The sequence below is a fragment of the Polyergus mexicanus genome, unplaced genomic scaffold, assembly GCF_030449975.1.
Source record: "Polyergus mexicanus isolate NDT 795.1 unplaced genomic scaffold, iyPolMexi1.0 SCAF_12, whole genome shotgun sequence".
In the NCBI taxonomy this organism is placed as follows: domain Eukaryota; kingdom Metazoa; phylum Arthropoda; class Insecta; order Hymenoptera; family Formicidae; genus Polyergus; species Polyergus mexicanus.
In genome coordinates, this window is record NW_027223332.1 from 3,435,833 (window position 1) to 3,455,634 (window position 19,802).

Sequence of the window (19,802 nt, forward strand, 5' to 3'; positions counted from 1 at the left end):
TTTAACTTAAATTTTGGATGTAAACATGCTGCTATTATTAATTCTTTTGTTTCAAATATTGTAAGAAATCTAAAATCAAATATAGTAAATTAAGCGACATTGTTTGTTTTATTGAAATTAATACTTTTGAATCAATAGTTTAAAATAAAATAATATTTTTCAATTAAATCCTTATTTAAAATTAAATAACATATGTATTAATCAAATTAATAAGTTACCTATTATTTAAACCTTGCTGAATAGCTTCAACTAATGAATGGCAATCTATAAGGTCAGATTTATTGAGATTTTCTAATTTTCGTTGCAAGGTACTTAGAACTGGTAGTAAATGAGAGCTCTGCTTTTCCGAAAAGATAAAGCTCTCATTGGATATCGCGCGTCGCGTCATCGCACTGGTCTGCAAGAGCCATAAGTTGATCAATCACATTCAAGCATTTTTACAACATAATAAGAATGCCAATTGGTCGATTTGCTTACGGCTTTACGGTTAAGATAAAAATTTTATCACGCACAATAGCAAGAATAATATCTTAAATTAATCAAAAAATTTGAAAAAAGTAACGATAAAAGTAACTGTTAAATTCGTTACTCGTTACCGAAAAATGTAACGAAGTTACTTTTTCCGTTACAAATAAAATTTGTAACGCCATTACCGTTACAGTTACCGAAAAAAAGTAACTGTAACGGTAACGGCGTTACAAGTAACGCGTTACTTCCCAACCCTGATATAAACAGAGGTAGATATATAAAATATATTTTAAACACATAATTCAGTTAGTTCGCCGACTGTTTGCAATGTGAAAGCAAAATTATTAGAAGAAATTTTTTTTTTTGAATTCCAAATCCCAATAGAATTCCATGAAAATTTCCTGATTTTCTAGACAAAAGAAATCCCTGAGAATTCTAGCTATTCCATGTTTTTTCAGGTACTCTGTTATCGAAAACGAATGGAAATTTAACAAAAAAAATTTATTCGCATTTTGCACGATCTCATTTCGCGTCGAAGATTAATTGAGAAATGCCGCGATTATTTGTCCTTCCTTTTGCTCGTCGAGTGAACGCGCGATGTTGTAATTCTAATAACGCACGTAATTGATAAATTTGATAAACGCGCGCGATCGATCGTACGATATTTAATCTTGCGCTTATTATAACGTATGGTATGCCATTGCATAACATTCCTGCGGGTAATCTAAATTTGCTAGAATGTGCACAATTATTCCAAGAGTCTATTTATTCCGTGTCCCTATTCATTCCTAATATACGATATATCTGCGCTCTCACCTAAATTCGTTGAAAAATATATGTGCGTTATTTTATATATTTTTGATAAAACGAAACGTATTGCGCTATAGAATTGCGAAAAAAGTCAACGCATGTGAATATGATGGAAATGTGTGCGTTTTAATAAGTTTCAAAAATTTGCATTCGTTCTCTCCATTCCCTATTATTCATGCTCCGAGTACGCGGAAAAAGAGAATAACTTTGCTTTTATGAACCGTGCATGAATTTCACTATTATAAATATGTATTATATAAAAAGCAGGTCGTATGAAATCTGATTATGCAAAGTTATTATTGCAAGTTTACCTAGTATTTGAAGAGAGAAAGGATAGCCACATTTACAATAAAAAGTTTGAATTTGTTTTCATAATTTTTCTATTTTTTTTTTGCATTCAATAATATATTGTTGTTTATCAAAGTAAAAATAATACATAAGTTTACGTAAACGAAAATGTTTATATATATATATATATATATATATATATATATATATATGTGTGTGTGTGTGTGTGTGTGTGTGTGTGTGTGTGTGTGTGTGTGTGTGTGTGTGTGTGTATTTTAAATTTATATTGACAAATAAGAAAATCAATTGACTCGACAGCTCCAAAGAGCAAAGAATAATTTCATGTTAGCATTAAACGCAAGCTTTTCGCTAGTAATAAATATCTATATGCATTGATAAGTAATAAATTGATGAGTAATAAATTGCCTTTTTGAAAAATGTTATAGTCTTCCTGGCGATGTAGTGTTTGCCGCCGAAAGATCGCCTCGAGGGATCAGCCGATAGTGACACAGGAATCCACGGATTCGTTGCTGGATGTACCGATTCTGGAAGCTCTTCAAAGGAGACATAGCGATGCCCGACTTGGACCCACCGGGAGTCAAATAGGCGCACTTGGAACAGGATTGGCTCCGCCGCGGAGTCCGGAAATCCGAAGGCATTCCGACGTTTCGCCGGCCAGTCTCAAGGAACTGGAGAAGGTAAGCGAAAACTTAATTCGTGATGAAATCTATGCTTTCCTAATTTGAATAATTAAACGAGAGTTGGATGACGCAAATAGCATAATTATCTCAGAATAACCCTGATTGCTTTATCTAATAACACGAGAGTAAATGCATAATTGCTCTGATGGCCCACAGTTTCGACAATATATTTATGAGATAATATATACAGGGTGTCCCATTTTAAAGGACCCACTCAAATATCTCAGAAACACTGCGTTAAATCGAAAAATGTTTCAAACAAAAGTTGTGTAGCTTCAAGGGGGCCATAAGATGGTGACAATGATTTGACTTTGGAAAATCATTTGAAGGTCATGTAAAGGTCAACTTTAAAATCTTAAATGGAAACCCTCATTTTTTATTTAGTATTCTTGTAGCTGACATCGAGAGCTTTCCAAAACACTATAATAAAGTATTTTTTTATTAAGTACTTTTTGAGTTATTTTATATTTTAATCTGACATCTTTTGATATAAAAAATTAAATATCTCATAAAATATTCAGTTTTCGATAATCTTACCGTAATACTTTTATGTACAAAATAATGAGACAAATCAATTAGTGCAAAAAAAAATAATAATTGTTTAAAAAAATACATTGTAAATAATTTTCTTAAAAACAATTATTTCTTATACTAATTGATTTGTCTCATTATTCTGTACATAAAAGTATTACGGTAAGATTATCGAAAACTGAATATTTTACGAAATATTTAATTTTTTATATCAAAATATGTCAGATTAAAATATAAAATAATTCAAAAAGTACTTAATAAAAAAATACTTTATTATAGTATTTTGGAAAGTTCTCGAGATAAGCTAGAAGAATATGTTATGAAAAATAGAACTTCCCATTTAAAAAACGGAAGTTGACCTTCAAATGACCTTGAAAATGACCTTTAATGTTAAATCCAAGGTTACTGTTAGATAGCCCCCTTTGTTCCCTACAACTTTTATCGGAGTCGTTTTTCTTCAAACGTTGATCCTGAAAAGTTATGAGGGTGGAACTTTTAAAATGGGACATCCTGTATACACACACACACACACACGCACGCAGGGTATCCCATTTTAAAACGTGTTAATAAATGAAATCCCGGCGATGGGACGTTCACATTTCGTACTTTAATTGTCAACATTTAATTATAATATTTTTAATCTAGATGCGTTTTTTTGTCATTTCAAAAAATTAATATTAATATTACTTGACACGACTTTGTTTTTTTGCAATAAAGAGTTGAGAATATTTTCAAAATTGAGAGAAAAGCCATGCTTTACATGCGCACCGTGTCGTTTGACTGGCTTTTTGTGTTACTCACGATTTACCATCGCACGAGATTCCCTTTCCCAACGAGATGCATAATTCAGCATCCCTATATGCGCGAAAACGTCCGTGTAATCATGATTGAAATTAGAGAGTTTGCTAAAATACCGCTGCGAAACGAGTCACTGTATAACATGCTTTGAGTGTCCGCTTAAACGCTTTATAAACCACACGTTGCTATTATTTCAAATACATATTTTATGCTACTCATTGAGATTCTTGCAAGCCACTGCAAACAAAGCCACATGCAAGTGCAGGTTACCCTGCATACAAGAAATATCTCGAAGTATTTTATTTCGATTGTGACGTTGGCGATCGCTCGATTTCTATATAGTATGACTATTTCAGTTTTGCTTTTCTTCGGATTTTCAAAACATCATTGATTACGCAATAGTTTAAATTTCATCATATTTCACAATCCCAATAATATTATTTTGAATAAATATATTGTGTGAAGAATCGCAATTTATTTCAATCATATTAATTTCTAATTAAGACTCAATATTTGCTTTTTAAAATAATTAAAATAATTTCAATAAACGTATATTTTAAAAATTAAATATCTTAAAATGTATATATTTAATCAAATAATTGTATTAAAACTTGTAAGAATATTTTTCTATAAAATGTGGAATATATAAAGTGGCTCTCGATAAAATTATGTAACGAACGCAAAACTAACGGATTCATTTTTATCTTTTTTTTTATGGCAAAATAATATATGGTAATTTTTGCGAAAATCATAAATTATTTGGGTTATTAAATCGATGATCATTCTCGTCACGTGCGACTTTAACAAGGCGCGCTTCCACTGATGTCGGACTTGACGCGGAGTTCGACTACTCTTGACAAGATCTCATTGCACGCAGATCCCGCAGTGCACTTGTCTCTCGCAAACTGAGTGCCCGCAAACACACATGCGTCGGGAACGAAAGCACGTGTGTGCAGCTAGACTTCTCACGACCTGACATTCAGACAGACAATTTATCGGGCATGTAATTACCGCGTGGTGATCGTAAATGCGAATTTCGTAAAAGTCGGATGGAAATGCATCGTAATAAGAATCGTATATGTGTTTTATTCTCTTAAAATACGACCTGAAAAGCCATTATCATGCTTTTAAATTCGTGTAATAAAAAAGTAATCGCGATTATATAAATATAGTCGTAGAAAATTGCAACATTTTTCTTTTTGTAAGGAATAAATACAAGGTTATGTTACGTGTTTTCTACATACCGCGTTTTTCAAATTGCTTGATGTTTGTAAATGCTTGACATTTACATAAGTTGCTATCCTTGAAATTATCAAAGCTTCAGTTATTGACTGTCATATAGCTCTAAGGCTGATGTGAAACTTATGTTGTTGCGAGCCGATAACTTGATACCGGTAAAATTTATCGACAACCGTTTTTATCATTTGACAGAATAATCGGATCCGCGCTTGCGCGAACAGAGACGAAAGGAAATTGAACAAAATTAAAATGAGAACGTGCTTCCGCATATCGGCAAGAATAATATCATAAAAACAACGAGGTTGAAAAATTTTACGAGATTGTATATCACAAATAAAACTATTTATTACGCGGAAAAATTAAAAGCTTGTAATTGTTATAAAAGATCATTAAAATTCATATTTCTATTTTTGCATATTTTAGCTTTCATTTTTTGTTTGATAAATTCGTCCATTGTAATATACAATATTTTTGAAATTCGACGGCAGCCCAACGTGGCGTGTTTTTTTTGTTAAATGGTTGTTATATTTTTAAAATAATTCTTTCTGGACAATGAAATGAAATTGAAATATTTTTATTAATAACATTGACACCAAATTTGCCCTTAAGTTCTATTAAATAATTTCTGGTAGATTTTTTAGCGCTAATTACGAATCTGGCCGTAAAAATAGCGTATCACGTCAAGTTTTTGAGAAAACCTTAGTCAAAGTTGTTAAAATAGGATTTTTTGATACTTTTGCGTAAATTATATCTTTCGATGGGGATGTGCTCCTAAGAAACGTCTATTGCAGTGTCTTTCCAATAGTCCGTGACTAAAATTAAAAAAAAAAGAATCATTCTAATCATGAAAATCGGTATGTATATATTTACCTGGTAACTCATCACGAATCATGTGTTAAAATCTCAAAATTAGAAATGGAGGATCTTAAATAGCGGACACAAATTTTTGAAAAATTATTTAAATCATGGAAATGAGTTTGTTTTCGAGTATAGGATTTTGTGATAGCTATTACTTAAGAACAAAATTAGAGTAGCTTTTGGTACTAGTGTTTTAGTAACGGACAATTAGAGGACACTGCGATAAATGATGTTTTTTCTCATACAGCACAGAATATTGCAATTACATTGCAGCAATGTTACAATCTTGCAAGTTGCAATGAAATATTGTTGACACATTATTGCAATATGGAATTGTAATATTTTATGAGAATGTTACAGCAACATTTCAAAAACATTACAAAAGACAGTTTTTGATAATCGCTACTTCGTTCGTTTACCACTATGCGGCGCGCGTTGCGTTATCTATCCCGTATTTAAGTTTTAGTCACGTTTATATAAAGCTTGCAAAAAGCGGTTAGTAATATTAAAGGTATAATAACTATTTTTATCAGATTAATTTGTCTGATACAATCCCAACACAGGTTAGGTTTTGCATATTTGTAGCAATGTATTTAAATATTACAAATACATTGCACCGTAACATTACTGTAGTCTTACATTGTAATATTTCTGAGGGCGGACATTTCAATATTGCCGCAGGCTTGCAGTAACATTGCAGAAACATTTCGCAACTTCTATGCAATATTACGATGTTTCAATGTAAGATCTATGCAACGTTTTTGCAATCTTTCGGTGCTGTATGGGTTATGTTTCGACCACTTTTTTTTAGGAGAACTTTTTCTATCTGGGACTTTTAGCACTTTTATCAAAAAATATAAGTCTTGAGCTTTATTTTGAGCTGTCACTACTTTCTGGAGCATGTCCCTATTGAAAGATATAACTCACTCAAAAGTATCAAAAATGCTTATTTTAGCAACTTTGACTGAAATTTTCTAAAAAATTTGACATAATACATTTTGGCCATTTTTATGGCCAAATTCGTAATCAAGGTTAAAAAGTCTACCAGACAAAACTTGATAACACTTAAAGCAAAAGAAGATCTCATTTTGTCGACCAGTATAATCAATCTGTATTATCTTGTCGCATTTCATTCACTCCAAATGTGCCAATCAAGTTATTACATTTTTTTATACAATACTTATGAATTAACATCCAATTTCTTTCGATGATGACCAACATGAAGTATTTCCAGCGTGTTTCATTTGCGACAAATTCGACGTTCGATGCAAAAGATACGAGATGGCGGATTCGGGATCGTAACTCCGCTTTGTCAGGAACGTCGTGACGTAATGAAATATGTCCTATGGGTATTCACGCACGCGTAGGCGTATGCAAAGTCGAGAGGTGATGTCTCGTATTTACGATGGGACGAACGCTAATATTGGAGTTTATCGCTCGCTTTCGCACGCTCGTCATTCTCCCGCGATACGTCTCGTTTACTGAGGAACGATGCGATGCGTTTATCTTGCTTGCGATAATTGCCGTTGACGCTTTTTTCATCTGGAGATTCAATCCACTTCAATGCCATTCGCATGTCACGGTTGACGGTTTTCTCGTGAACTAGAGCGGCCGCATGATGGATGAAATGTAATCGCGACGTTAAGGAATGACGCAAAAATAATTATCAAAACTATAAAGAAATGCCGAAATTATTATGCGACGAGAATCCGGTTCCACAAATTAATTTGATTACCGCACAAATTATAAATGTCGTCATTTATATGTTCGTATTTATCTATTTTTGTATATCCTATGTATGCAGTGTTTTGCATAGATAATATCGAAATCATCTAAATAAAAATAAGATAAGACATATAAAATTTTATCTTAGATAGGATGATTTATTTCAAGTTTATCTAGATAATAGATGAAAATATAAAGCATTTTATCTAGATGGTATTAAGATAATATCGTTTTAAAAAAAAATTAAGGAACAACTGAAATAATATATATTTACGTATAGACTTTTTCATTAAATACTTTTGCATCTTCCGCTATGGTATTATTAATAGAGAAATCGCACAAAACTGCAAAGAATCACATTCGGCAGTGAACATGATGGAAAATATGCGCGCACGAGGCAGTATGACGTTTTAGATCTATTCTTTATACTTTTATACTGATTGCAAATATAGTGCTTAGTGATTCTTTAATATGATTGGATCTTATCTTTGGTTCTCCGTTGGATCTAAATATAAGAACTAAACATATTAAAGAATCATAAAGCGCTTACTAAGGACTGAGTTCTGCTGAATGCAGCCCTTAGTAAAGGCCTTAGTCTTAGATAATTTAGGTAGTTAGATAATTTACTTGAATGCTAGATAGATAGATAATTTAAATTTAGGAATGCTAGATAGATAGTTAGATAATTTACTTGAATGCTAGGTAATTAGATAATTTACTTGAATGGTGCTTAGATAATTTAGATAATTTAAGGTAGATGCCGCAATTTTTCCATCTAAGATAAAGATGTAGATAATATATTCTATTATTATCTAGAAAAAGATGAGATAATTGCTTCATCTAAATGATTATCTAGATAACTTCATTTAGATAACAGCGCAACTATTAATATATAGATTGAAAAAAGACATAGTATTCTTTTATGTTATTTTATCTTAAATTTGTACGTTATTATTACAACTAAATACAATTTAATTAATTCTTCAAAAATTGTTCTCTACATAAATGCTAATGCGACTCGGAGGTCAAATTTTTCTTTGTTCAACAACTCCGACCTAGTTGCTGTAGGATTTTTCAATGTTCAACAATTATAAACGCAAACGCGTCCACGTTTCAAAATTGCATTTGGCATTTGCGTTCACGCCTCCGAGATGTCCTACATAACGGCACTAGCTTTTCTGAGCTGCCTACATGTGCTTAGACATATTTGTTAGGCTACGCCTATTGGATAATTTACCACTGACTGAGTATCCAAAGTGATGCATAGTATTCGATGCATCTCCGTCGTCTCACGCTCCGAAAGTTGCCGATATATGTACGTACATATGTGGCATTCATGTTACATCGCATCGTATACGGCGACCCAGTTTAGACATTGTCGGATGCGCCCATGCAGTTACGAGGTACGGTTGCAACGTGGTTTCACTCGAGGTAAGATTATCGCGAGGTGCAGAAGAGAAGCCAGTATCTTTTCGTCGTGTTAAAATGACATTTCCCCATCGCACGCTCGGCAATCACCAGTGGATTATATTTATGCGCGCGACAGATGTTTGTAAGAGCGAGATCGAGCCACTGATACATCTACCCGGTGGGTAGCAAATAAGCAACACCATGAGTAGTCATGGTGTGCGAGAAAGACGTGCCCCGACCATCATGGCTCCTCCTACGGATTCCGAGCTTAATGAACCCCTTAATGCTTAAACGCATTCTCGTCTCGTCCTTCTCGTATTGCTGCCGACTTGTAATTATGCCGCGCGACAGGATCGCGTGACGAAACCCGGACGAAGTTAATTTTCGGATGTGGCTATTTCATTAATATTGTGGACTCTCTCGACTACATTGTTTCCTCCGCGGTCTTCCTCATCTTGTTACCCGCAAGCGTTGTTAGGTGAAGAGGGGAAAGGGAACGAGTCGCATTATTAATTTTCATTGCTAGAGAGAGCAGTTCACCGGCTACGAAATTGTCGGGCGAAAAGTCTTTGTTGCAGTTTGCAGACGACACAAAGTTTATTTCCCGTAGAATTGATCACGTCTCATACAGCACTAAAGCTTGCAACAACATTGCTGCAACATTGTAATATTGCATATTGCAGTTTAATGTTGCAGAAATTATTGCAAAGACATTATTTTACAATATAACTTTAGCAATGTTACAGCAACATTCCGAAAATATTGCAAAAAAAGTATTCAATAATTGCTAGTTCATTCGTTTACCACTATGCGGCGCATTTTGCGCTATCTATTCCGCATTTAATTTTTAGCCATGATGATTATATAAAGAGCGTTTACAAAGAGCGGCTAGTAAGATTAAAAAGATATAATAACTATTTTTGTTAATTTAAGTCGTATGATATGACCCCAATACAGGGGCTCAGACATTGGACTAAGAATTCTTTTAATAGTTTCCATTCTTATATAAAATCAAAAATTTGATAATAATTTTCTAATATGCAAAAGATACTTCAGATTTTAATAAATAAATTTTTAGATTATATAAAGACAAGAGAGATGTGAAAAAACTCGTTGTATGCGTAAATTCACCACAATCTTTTTGCATCCGGATATCTGAATATTTCGGATACAAAGAAATTGTGAATTTACACAATTGCAAATTGAGTTTTTTCTTATTTCTCTTAGATATTCTCTGTCACTGAAGGAAGTCGAATGTGTACTGAAAAATTTACATTTTATAATTTCGTTATTATTATATAATACAGAAAATCTATATACACGCTAGATCCTGACTCTTATAGGCTTAATTTCTTATTATTTTTTCATATGTTAAGGATATCATGTCGATCAATATACATAAAGCATTATCGCATATATATTATATTGTTATGTTGCTGCAATATTATATTGCAATATTTCTGTAGCGGACATTTTACTGTTGCTGCAATATCATAACAACGTTGCAGCAACATTTCGCAATGTTTCTGCAATATTGCAATCTTGCAGAAAAATGTTGCTGCAATGTTATTGCAATCTTGCGATGCTGTATGGGGTTAAAGTATGCGATACAATCACTCGTTTCATTTATAGAAATAATCTGTCGTCACAAATAATACACATTTTTAAATAAATAAAAACTTGCGCATCGAGTAATTTCGTGTTTAATTTTACCGTTCAGCACTTTTTCCATCTTCTCGAATATGGCATATCAATAACATCGATAAAACGAGTCTTGATTTAATTTCAAATAAAGTAGAGATAGATTGATTTATAGATAGAGCAGAATGAACCTTCCAGCTTTCGTTGTATTTAGTAACTCGTTGCGTATCGACTCTTTTTAGAGATTCTCATTTAATAGCTTTATTCGAACAAATCGATTCTGTCAGATACAGTCACGAAGCTTGATTCAATCATCTGAACAATCATAAAATTCCAGAGCTAATCTTTGCGCATTGATATAACCCATCAGCTTTTAGATGTCGAACTATGCTACCTAATCTTGTACTTGCATCTCTCGCCCGCCTACCCATGCCGTGTTGTTGGGGATGCTGTGACTTTCTCCCTGCCCTACATGTGGTGACGTTTCTTGCATCGAGCCCTAATCTCTGGTGTCGTAATGTTGTAGTTTCGAAAGGTTGCAGGGGAGCGCCAAAGGGAGGAGCTCAGATGGGAGCGCGACCTGGACCGGAAAAGCAAGTCAAGGGGTGGCTCACCGGATCGACATCAGGCCTCCGACAGAGGGAGAGCGACTAGCCCTCAGAGGATCGTCATGCCGGCTCAGACGAGCGGTAAGGATCGTTTTATTAGTTCGTATAAGATATCTATTGTTTCTCCGCATGTTCATAATGTCACGTTTCGCATAATGTGACCGGATATTGACGATATAATCAAGAAAAAAATACCAGTAAAGAGAACGTAATTTTGCTTTTTTAAAATGGAGAAAAATTACATCTGTATTTAATGTAATAATAAATACTAATATAATAATAAACATATAATCTCAAATCTTTAATTTGCTCTTTTTTAATTTGACAATTTTTGACAGATCGACAGTTTGATATATTGCTTTTACGGTTATGACTTCAAAATTGAATATTTAGTTGGTCTTCATGATTTCCGGTATGCATAAAGAAGTAAATTAACACAAACTAATTGAAAATTTGTAATGATAGCCGGAGTTAACATATTTTTTTATAACATATTTTTTAATAGATAATAAAAAATCAGTTGAATCAATCGCAATCAATTGAAAGATATGATTCAAAGTTGAAATAAATTTTTGAATTTTTCGTTTCAACTACTTGGGTAAAATTTATTTAATTTTATTGATAAAGCGATCGAGCAGGAAAGCGGCGATCTGGACGACGAGGAGGAGCATCGGCGACGCGCTCGTCGCGGTGGAGGTACGATTCGTCGTAAATCTCGGGTGACCAGGCAGAGATCCTACGACGATGAAATTAAGACGGCGGCCGCGATGGCCGGCGGTAGTGTGCAGCCGACACATCCCGAAACCGGCCTAGGACTTCCGGTCCAGCTGCCGAGACGAGCGTCTGCCTATGACGTTTACGCCACGCCCGGAAGTAGCGGCCTCAACGCGATGGCTATTGCCGCCGCCCAACAAAGAGCCTCCATCTCGGCTCAAGGTGCGCTAATTAATAAATATTTATTGTCATAGATAAGAAAATTATTCTCTTTAATCGATTCGCTTGTAATTTTAATTTAACTGATAACGTATAATTCTCTTAATTTCTGCTCAATTATATTTAAATAAATATGCGTGATATATTCCAGCAAAAAATAACGAAAAAGATTAAAATAATACGAATAAAAAAATTAAAAAGAATAAAATAAAATATAAAGAATTATCGTCACGTTTCTCCATAAAATAGTGTCCTTATACAAAATATGTACTATATCGTGCACGGGGTAAACGTGTAAATTTATCTATAATGTAATATGATAATTCGGTTTCAGTATTTCCTGTTATAAGGGAAAAAAAAATACCGTATTTAATATTCATCCGTGTGTGAAACACATTGCGCGTGCTGAAATTAATATTTTCCCGTTTATCGTATATTTTAACTTTATGCTTGCAATATCGCATAACTCATCAGAAAAGAGCTATAATATTTTGCATAATGATAGTTTGTATAACTGATGCATCAAAAGTTACTTTCATACGACGGACAGTGTTTATCAATAGCCGTTTGCTGTTGATATCGCGTATGCGTACGCATAATTTCTCTCGCTAAAACGTTATCTTCTCTAACCTCTCTGACTATCTCCGAGGGAAAACTTTGGCAATCGGTTCTTCGATCCTCGACGAAGATACCGAAATTTCCAACTCCCCAGCCCTCTCGCTCCCTTCGGAAAGTAGCACAACAATATGTGCTCTGATTTCTCGCCATATTGCACATTTACGAGTTATCGCAACGCTATTCTCGTCAATTTGGAAATGATTGCGCTCTAGGAGATCTTAAAAGCGACAAAGACCATTGAAAAGAATAATCGAATACAGTAGCAGCGGCGATAGTTTGCTTGTATTGTATTCCCTCCATTACGCGGATGCATTTTCAAAGTGGCAAGCAATTTTCAAAGAAATGAATAAGCCGATTTTCGCTAAGTATATTTCGAATATAGCGATGTGTGTGTGTGTGTGTGTGTGTGTGTGTGTGTGTGTGTGTGTGTGTGTGTGTGTGTGTGTGGTTTCGATCTTTTCAATATATAACACATACAATAGAATTTCTCATTTGTAGTGGTTTCAAGCCACGACTTCCAATTAACTATGCGATCATATCTCTCTGGGAGAATTCATAATATAAACATTTCTAAAATGGTATATATGTATATGTCGTTATACGTAATTTTGAAGTAAAATTCTTTTATGATAAAGCCGACCGTGGACACCCCGGCTATGATTGATTCAGGTTAGGTTATAGTCTCATTTCTCCACATCAACGCGACACGAAATTCTTTTATGAAAATTTCACGTTATGAAATTGTTGGTAACTGTGTAATAGTTGTCGAGAGTAATGTTAAAATTTTCCGTAGGAAACAGCTTTAAATAGTGACTGCGCAAAACTAGTTTCAGGATACTCATTTTCATGCATTCAATTCAGTCGCGTCCGTCGAACGTGTACATTACGAATCCTGAGATGACTGTGTAACTTTAATACTGCGCGTGCATATTGCCAGACTGTGTGATCGGAAGCGCCAACCAACTCGACATGGAAATTCACCTTTCTCTTCCTCCCTCCCTCTCTTTCTCTCTTTGTCTTCCTCGTTTTCCGCGTTAAAAGGTCATGCACACAGAATCAAACTCAACTTGCAGTGAACTTTCTGCGAAAACTATTTCCGATGTGCGTCACGAAGTAGCATACGATCGTAACGCGATTTTAAAGCTATCAATACTCACGCACGTATATTTTTCAAATCTATCAACCCCGATGTTTTATACTTTCAATTCGCGATACGTAGCGCGACGTGACGTGATTTTCAACGCGGCTGCAGTCAAGTGCACAAGTCAATATTAAATAAAACAAGCTGAAAAAATTGAACAAATTAGAAACTTGTACATTGCTTTCTCATCATTTTATTTCACAAAGCTTAAGCTTCTTAAAGCAAGCGAGTTTTTCAATTTTTGCTTCCTTATAGAGGAAGTAGAGGAATGTAAAATCGGCTTGGTTTAAACTTAATGTTACCTTTAGAAATTTATTGGCAAGCCAATATACACCAATATTTATAATGTTGGAAAATCAGGATATTACAAAATATTTTTTTTTAAATTCAAAAATTTACATTTCAAAAAATTGTATAAAAATCGGTCACTGGTCTTCATCAAATTCAATATCAATCATCCTTTAATGATACTCTATTCACGTTAAAAAATTTAACTCGATATCGTAAAATTTGCGAAAGTTAAAATGTGTACAGACATTTCTCAAAAAATTCAAAATTTTATAAAAAGTGAATCTTTTCACCGATTCTCACCAAATCCGATACCAACCATGCTTTAATAATATTCTATCCATGTAAAAAAATTTAACTAAATATCTAAAAAATTGTGGAAGTTAGAGATTGCACAACATGTTGCATACGTACTCACGTACACACGTACGCAGGTACACACGTACACACGTACACACGTACACACGTACACACGTACACACGTACACACGTACACACGTACACACGTACACACGTACACACGGGTACACGTGCACACGTGCACACGGGTACACGTACATATGTACATACAGAGACATAGTATATCTAGACCAATTGTTGAGGAGTGGAAGTTGATGTGCATGTAGAGAAGGACATACTCTGTTTCGTGCTCTGTTGCGTTCTCTCTCGCTCGCACGTAGCATGACGAAAGAGAGCACTATGCTCTGTGCGAGCGAGAGAGAATACAAGGGGCACGAAACAGAGTCCTTTTCTACGTGCATCTTTATCCCCACTCCTTAAATAAAGGCAAACGCTTGGTCTAGATATACTATGTCTATGCATACATACATATTGTACATTATAACAAGCAACATTAATCAAATTTTAGCAAAGTACAGCTCTAAGTGGCGCATTATATAATAATGTTAGTACGACCTTGAGTAGCACCGTTAAAATCATATAAAAATCATTTAAATTTTTTTTAATAGAGCCCCCTATTGTTCATTACATATTCTTGTAGCTTACCTCGAGAGCTTTCCAAAACACTATAATAAAGTATTTTTTCATTAAGTACTTTTTGAGTTATTTTATATTTTAATCTGACATATTTTGATATAAAAAATAAAATATTTAGTTTTCGATAATCTTACCGTAATAGTTTTATGTATAGAATAATGAGACAAATCAATTAGTATAAAAAATAATGGTTTTTAAGAAAATTATTTACAATGTATTTTTTTAAACAATTATTCATTTTTTTGGCACTAATTGATTTCTCTCATTATTCTGTACATAGAAGTATTACGGTAAAATTATCGAAAACTGAATATTTCACAAGATATTTTATTTTTTATATCAAAATATGTCAGATTAAAATATAAAATAACTCAAAAAGTACTTAATGAAAAAATACTTTATTATAGTGCTTTGGAAAGCTCTCGAGGTAAGCTACAAGAATATGTAATGAAAAATAGGGGTTCCCATTTAAAACACGGAAGTTGACCTTCAAATGACCTTGAAATGACCTTTAATGTCAAATCCGAGGTCATTATTAGATAGCCCCCTTTATATATATATAGAGTATCTCACAACCTCCATGCAATATTTTAATAGCGTAATATAGAGGCAAAATAGAGTAAAAAATCTTGATACAAGAATATCGAGGCTACAATAGTTTTTGATAAGTGATCAAAGTTTGCCAATAATATTGCATCGAATTGGCGTCCTCAGGCTCGTAAATATATTTACATACATGCTGATCTGTCATCTGTTATGGCTGACAGATAAAATAATTAAATTGATTTGCACAAAATTTCTTCGCATGATCAAAACAAAAATAAACTTCGTTTTTTAATGTGTGAAAATATTAAGTTTTTATTTCTATTTAAATATAATAATTAATCAATCATTTTTAAATTGTTATTTAAGAAAAAATGAAATTTTTTACGTATAACATTTATAGTTCGTTAATATCAGCTGACCACCGTACATACGCCGTATATTCGTACACATAAGAAACAATAAAATCAGCTGTACAGTAAAAATCAATATTACCTGATTTGTAAAATCAATAACAGATGTCAGACCGGTACGTATGTATGTGTAATTACGGATCTGAGCGCGCGAGCTCTACGCGATATCATTGACAAACTTTGATCGCTTATAACTCAAAAACTATTGCAGCCTCAAAATTTTTGTATTAGAATTTTTGACTATATTTTACCCCTAGAATACACTATTAAAGTATTGTACGGAAGTTGTGAGACACTTTATATATCGTATATAGTATATACACATGACATTTTATCGAGGCATTTATCCGTAAAAATTAATTTGTCTTAATTTTCCGATATGTATAAATGATAATATTTAAAAAATAATTTAAAAGTATATAATCTAATGATTCTTATCATTTAAATGTTTTATTAAATTCAGGTGTTATTTCTTTAATTGTATTATCGGCCAGCGACTTTGTTATTCCAGGCAATTTATTTGCGCTTTAACGCGAGTCGCATTAGATATTTCAAGTATAATATAGTTGACCTGAAAACGTCCTTAATCATCTGCTTCCTCACAGGCGCTCGAGAATCTGAAGAACGACCCGTAACGCGCAGGTCCTCCTTCCGCGCTATAAAGCCGGTGATGCCCTACGAAGTCACCGGCGATGACGAGAAGATGATTAAGCTAGACTCATCATCCGCACCTACAGTGGTATCGTCTGCAGTGTCCCAGCCCGTTCTTGTACCCGACGAGGAGAGACGTAATCGGCGAAGGGGCTCCCAATTGTGAGTTATCAATGATGCTATTATCTCATGAAGATTTATCATGCCAATCCGCAGATTCTTTACTTATAATGATGAAAGCAAAATGAAATCTATATTCTTATTCAAGTATAGAAGATTCAAATATATATACTTAGATGGAAATGATATCAAGCCATATTACAGAATTTTCTCGCAATTTATGACTTGACATCCGTTAAATTAAATAATCTTCCTCGCAAAATTGCTTCTCGCTTTGCTTAAATCTTTATAAACAGTTACGATGTATTTGAATCTATTTCGCTCAAAATTATTTCATTTAGTAAGCTTTATATAAACTTGTATACTATATAACTATATATATATATATATATATATATATATAGTTATATAGTATACAAGTTTATATATATATATATATATGAACAAATTTAAGAAATTAGATTCTTGTGTGACATCACAAATTTTAAATAATCGCGAGTTAGTGAAAACCAGAACGCGGATGATATTTTGCGTCAGTTTCATAGAAAATTAAGTTTTCTATGAAATTGAATATGTGCATAGGGTACAAAATTTACTTGGTACTATACCAAGATTTTTAAGAATAATCTCAATTCGAGATTTATAATAACCCCTCTTTACCCCCCTGGAGAGACGAAGGTGAAAAAAATATCGGGGCGAAGTCGCTGAATCGGGAATCGAACCCCCGAGTCTTTCGCTTGCCGGGCGACTGCTCTTACTTCTGTGCTATAATATTTAGACTCCACACCACCGATACTTCTCATTCGCCTTATAATATCTATTACTAATAACGCTATCTTTCAGCCGGTGTAAACTAAAAAATTTAAGAAATTAGGAAATTAATTTCGTGTGACATCACAAATTTCAAATAATCGCGGGCTAGTAAGAGCCAGACCGCGGATGGTATTGCGTCAGTTTCATAGAAAATTAAGTTTTCTATGAAATTGAATATGTGCACAGGGCACGAAATTTATTTGGTGCTATACCAAAATTTTTAAAAATAATCTCAATTCGAATAATAAACATTATAAGACGAATGAGAAGTATCGGTGGTGTGGAGTCTAAATAGCTCAGAGGTAAGAGCAGTCGCCCGGCAAGCGAAAGACTCGGGTTCGATTCCCGATTCAGCGACTTCGCTCCGATATTTTTCTCACCTTCGTTTCTCCAGGGAGGTAAAGAGGGTTATTATAAATCTCAAATTGAGATTATTTTTAACAATCTTGGTATAGCACCAAGTAAATTTCGTGCCTTATGCACGTATTCGGTTTCATAGAAAACTTAATTTTCTATGAAACTGACGCACTACCATCCGCGTTTTGGCTCAGACTAGCCCGCGATTATATATATATGTATACAATGTTACATATATTTAAATTTAAATAACTATCATATAAATGTATATATCATATGTAGTTTAGTGTGATTAAATAGATAATGTAATTAAATATTTAATTAATTTTGAGCTTCAATGTTAATTGTCGTATACTCATACATAAACATGACATATTTATTATTTTAATTAATAGAGAAATAATGATGATTATATATGTATAGTGTTCGAAATTATTTTCAGCAAATGTTCATTTGTATTTATTATTTTTCGGCTTTCTTGTAAGGAAAATATACACAATTTGCGTGCTTTAATTTCAAACTCCCGCATATTTGCCACTTGTTTTCTAACTTCTCATGACACTGAAGTTTTGATGCCGAGACAGACATTTCGTCGACGCTTTTAGAGAGTAATTTAAACTTTTGAGCTTGCTGCGTCATCGAAAGATGTGAAAGTGAAGTTATATTTGTGATAGGAGGCAGAAAGTATTTCCTATAATAATAATAAGTAATTATTTGACCAATATCAAACACATGCAATACAATGTTTTGTTAAGAACAAACTAATACAACAATTTCTTCAAACATCATAGATTTTTTATTGTATAAATTTTATATTTTTTTATATAAATTAATTTTTCCAAAAATATAATTAAGTACTACAAACATATATTTAGATTATCGAAAGTACATATGAGAAAGTATTCTTACAGTTTTACCTTTTAAAAGTTTTGTATCATCTCTCTTTACAATTATATTTATTCAAACTTAAATTCAAAATTATATTATTAAATAATTTGGTTAATTTTAATAATTTTAGTAAGATTGGTCATTTGCGGTTATAAAGAATGCATGCACAAACCGAGAAAATTGACTTTTCAACGAATTAATTCGGGTATATAGAATTATAAAGCGGCATATTTCAAAATAAACTCATCGTTAAAATATTTCTTAAACAATGTACATCCGCGAAGTTTTTACAATCCGCAAAAATATATCACTCGGTTATATTGATCTTATTATGAAAGAAAAAACTTATTCAATGCATACAAACTATCTCTTGAGAAGATCGCAGAATCTTTTTACTGCAACTCTCAAAATGTTGATTTTCCATTCCGACACTTCTTGACATAAAACAGAATTCTTGATTTATATCAAGCGTTCACGAAATATGTTCAGATTTTAAAACAAGATAATGCCTATGGTGCAATCATGAAGGAAGAGTAAGGAGAGTTATCTATCTAGATTGGAAATGGTCACGAAAAATGTTCCATATGTGGCCAGGTTTGCCAAATGGAATAACTTGGACCAATTCGTCGCCATCTTGAGTATTCGTACATATATAGTGTTATGTTTAATTGTATTAGTGATCAGTAAATGTGTTGGATGACACACTACTTACTAATTACTAACACAACTAAACGTAACACTATACGTATACGAATATTCAAGATGGCGACAAAATGGTTCAAATTATTCCATTTGGCAAACCTGGCCACATAAGGAACATTTCTTGTGACCAACTTTTTTCTTTTCTACTCTATTGAGATAACTTTCCTTACTCTTCCTTCATGCCTACAATCTATTTTTGAAGAAAAGAAACAATATTATCGCGTTTATGTCTCATTAAAGTCTCATTAAAATTCTTTTACGC

The 19,802-nt window shown here is 33.2% G+C and overlaps 1 protein-coding gene across 5 annotated transcripts in view; it reads left to right on the forward strand.

Moving 5' to 3' along the window:
* Positions 1 to 19,802, forward strand: part of Fife (regulating synaptic membrane exocytosis protein fife) — a 281,898-nt gene that overhangs the window by 103,838 nt on the left and 158,258 nt on the right. For 4 of the 5 annotated variants that reach the window (XM_070304866.1, XM_070304869.1, XM_070304870.1 and 1 more), the window contains exons 6-9: positions 2,013 to 2,264; positions 10,996 to 11,158; positions 11,705 to 12,013; positions 16,615 to 16,822. In XM_070304866.1, coding sequence (XP_070160967.1) covers positions 2,013 to 2,264; positions 10,996 to 11,158; positions 11,705 to 12,013; positions 16,615 to 16,822 — 932 coding nt within the window. The remainder of the gene's footprint in view (positions 1 to 2,012; positions 2,265 to 10,995; positions 11,159 to 11,704; positions 12,014 to 16,614; positions 16,823 to 19,802) is intronic. The other variant, XM_070304868.1, reaches the window with a different exon arrangement.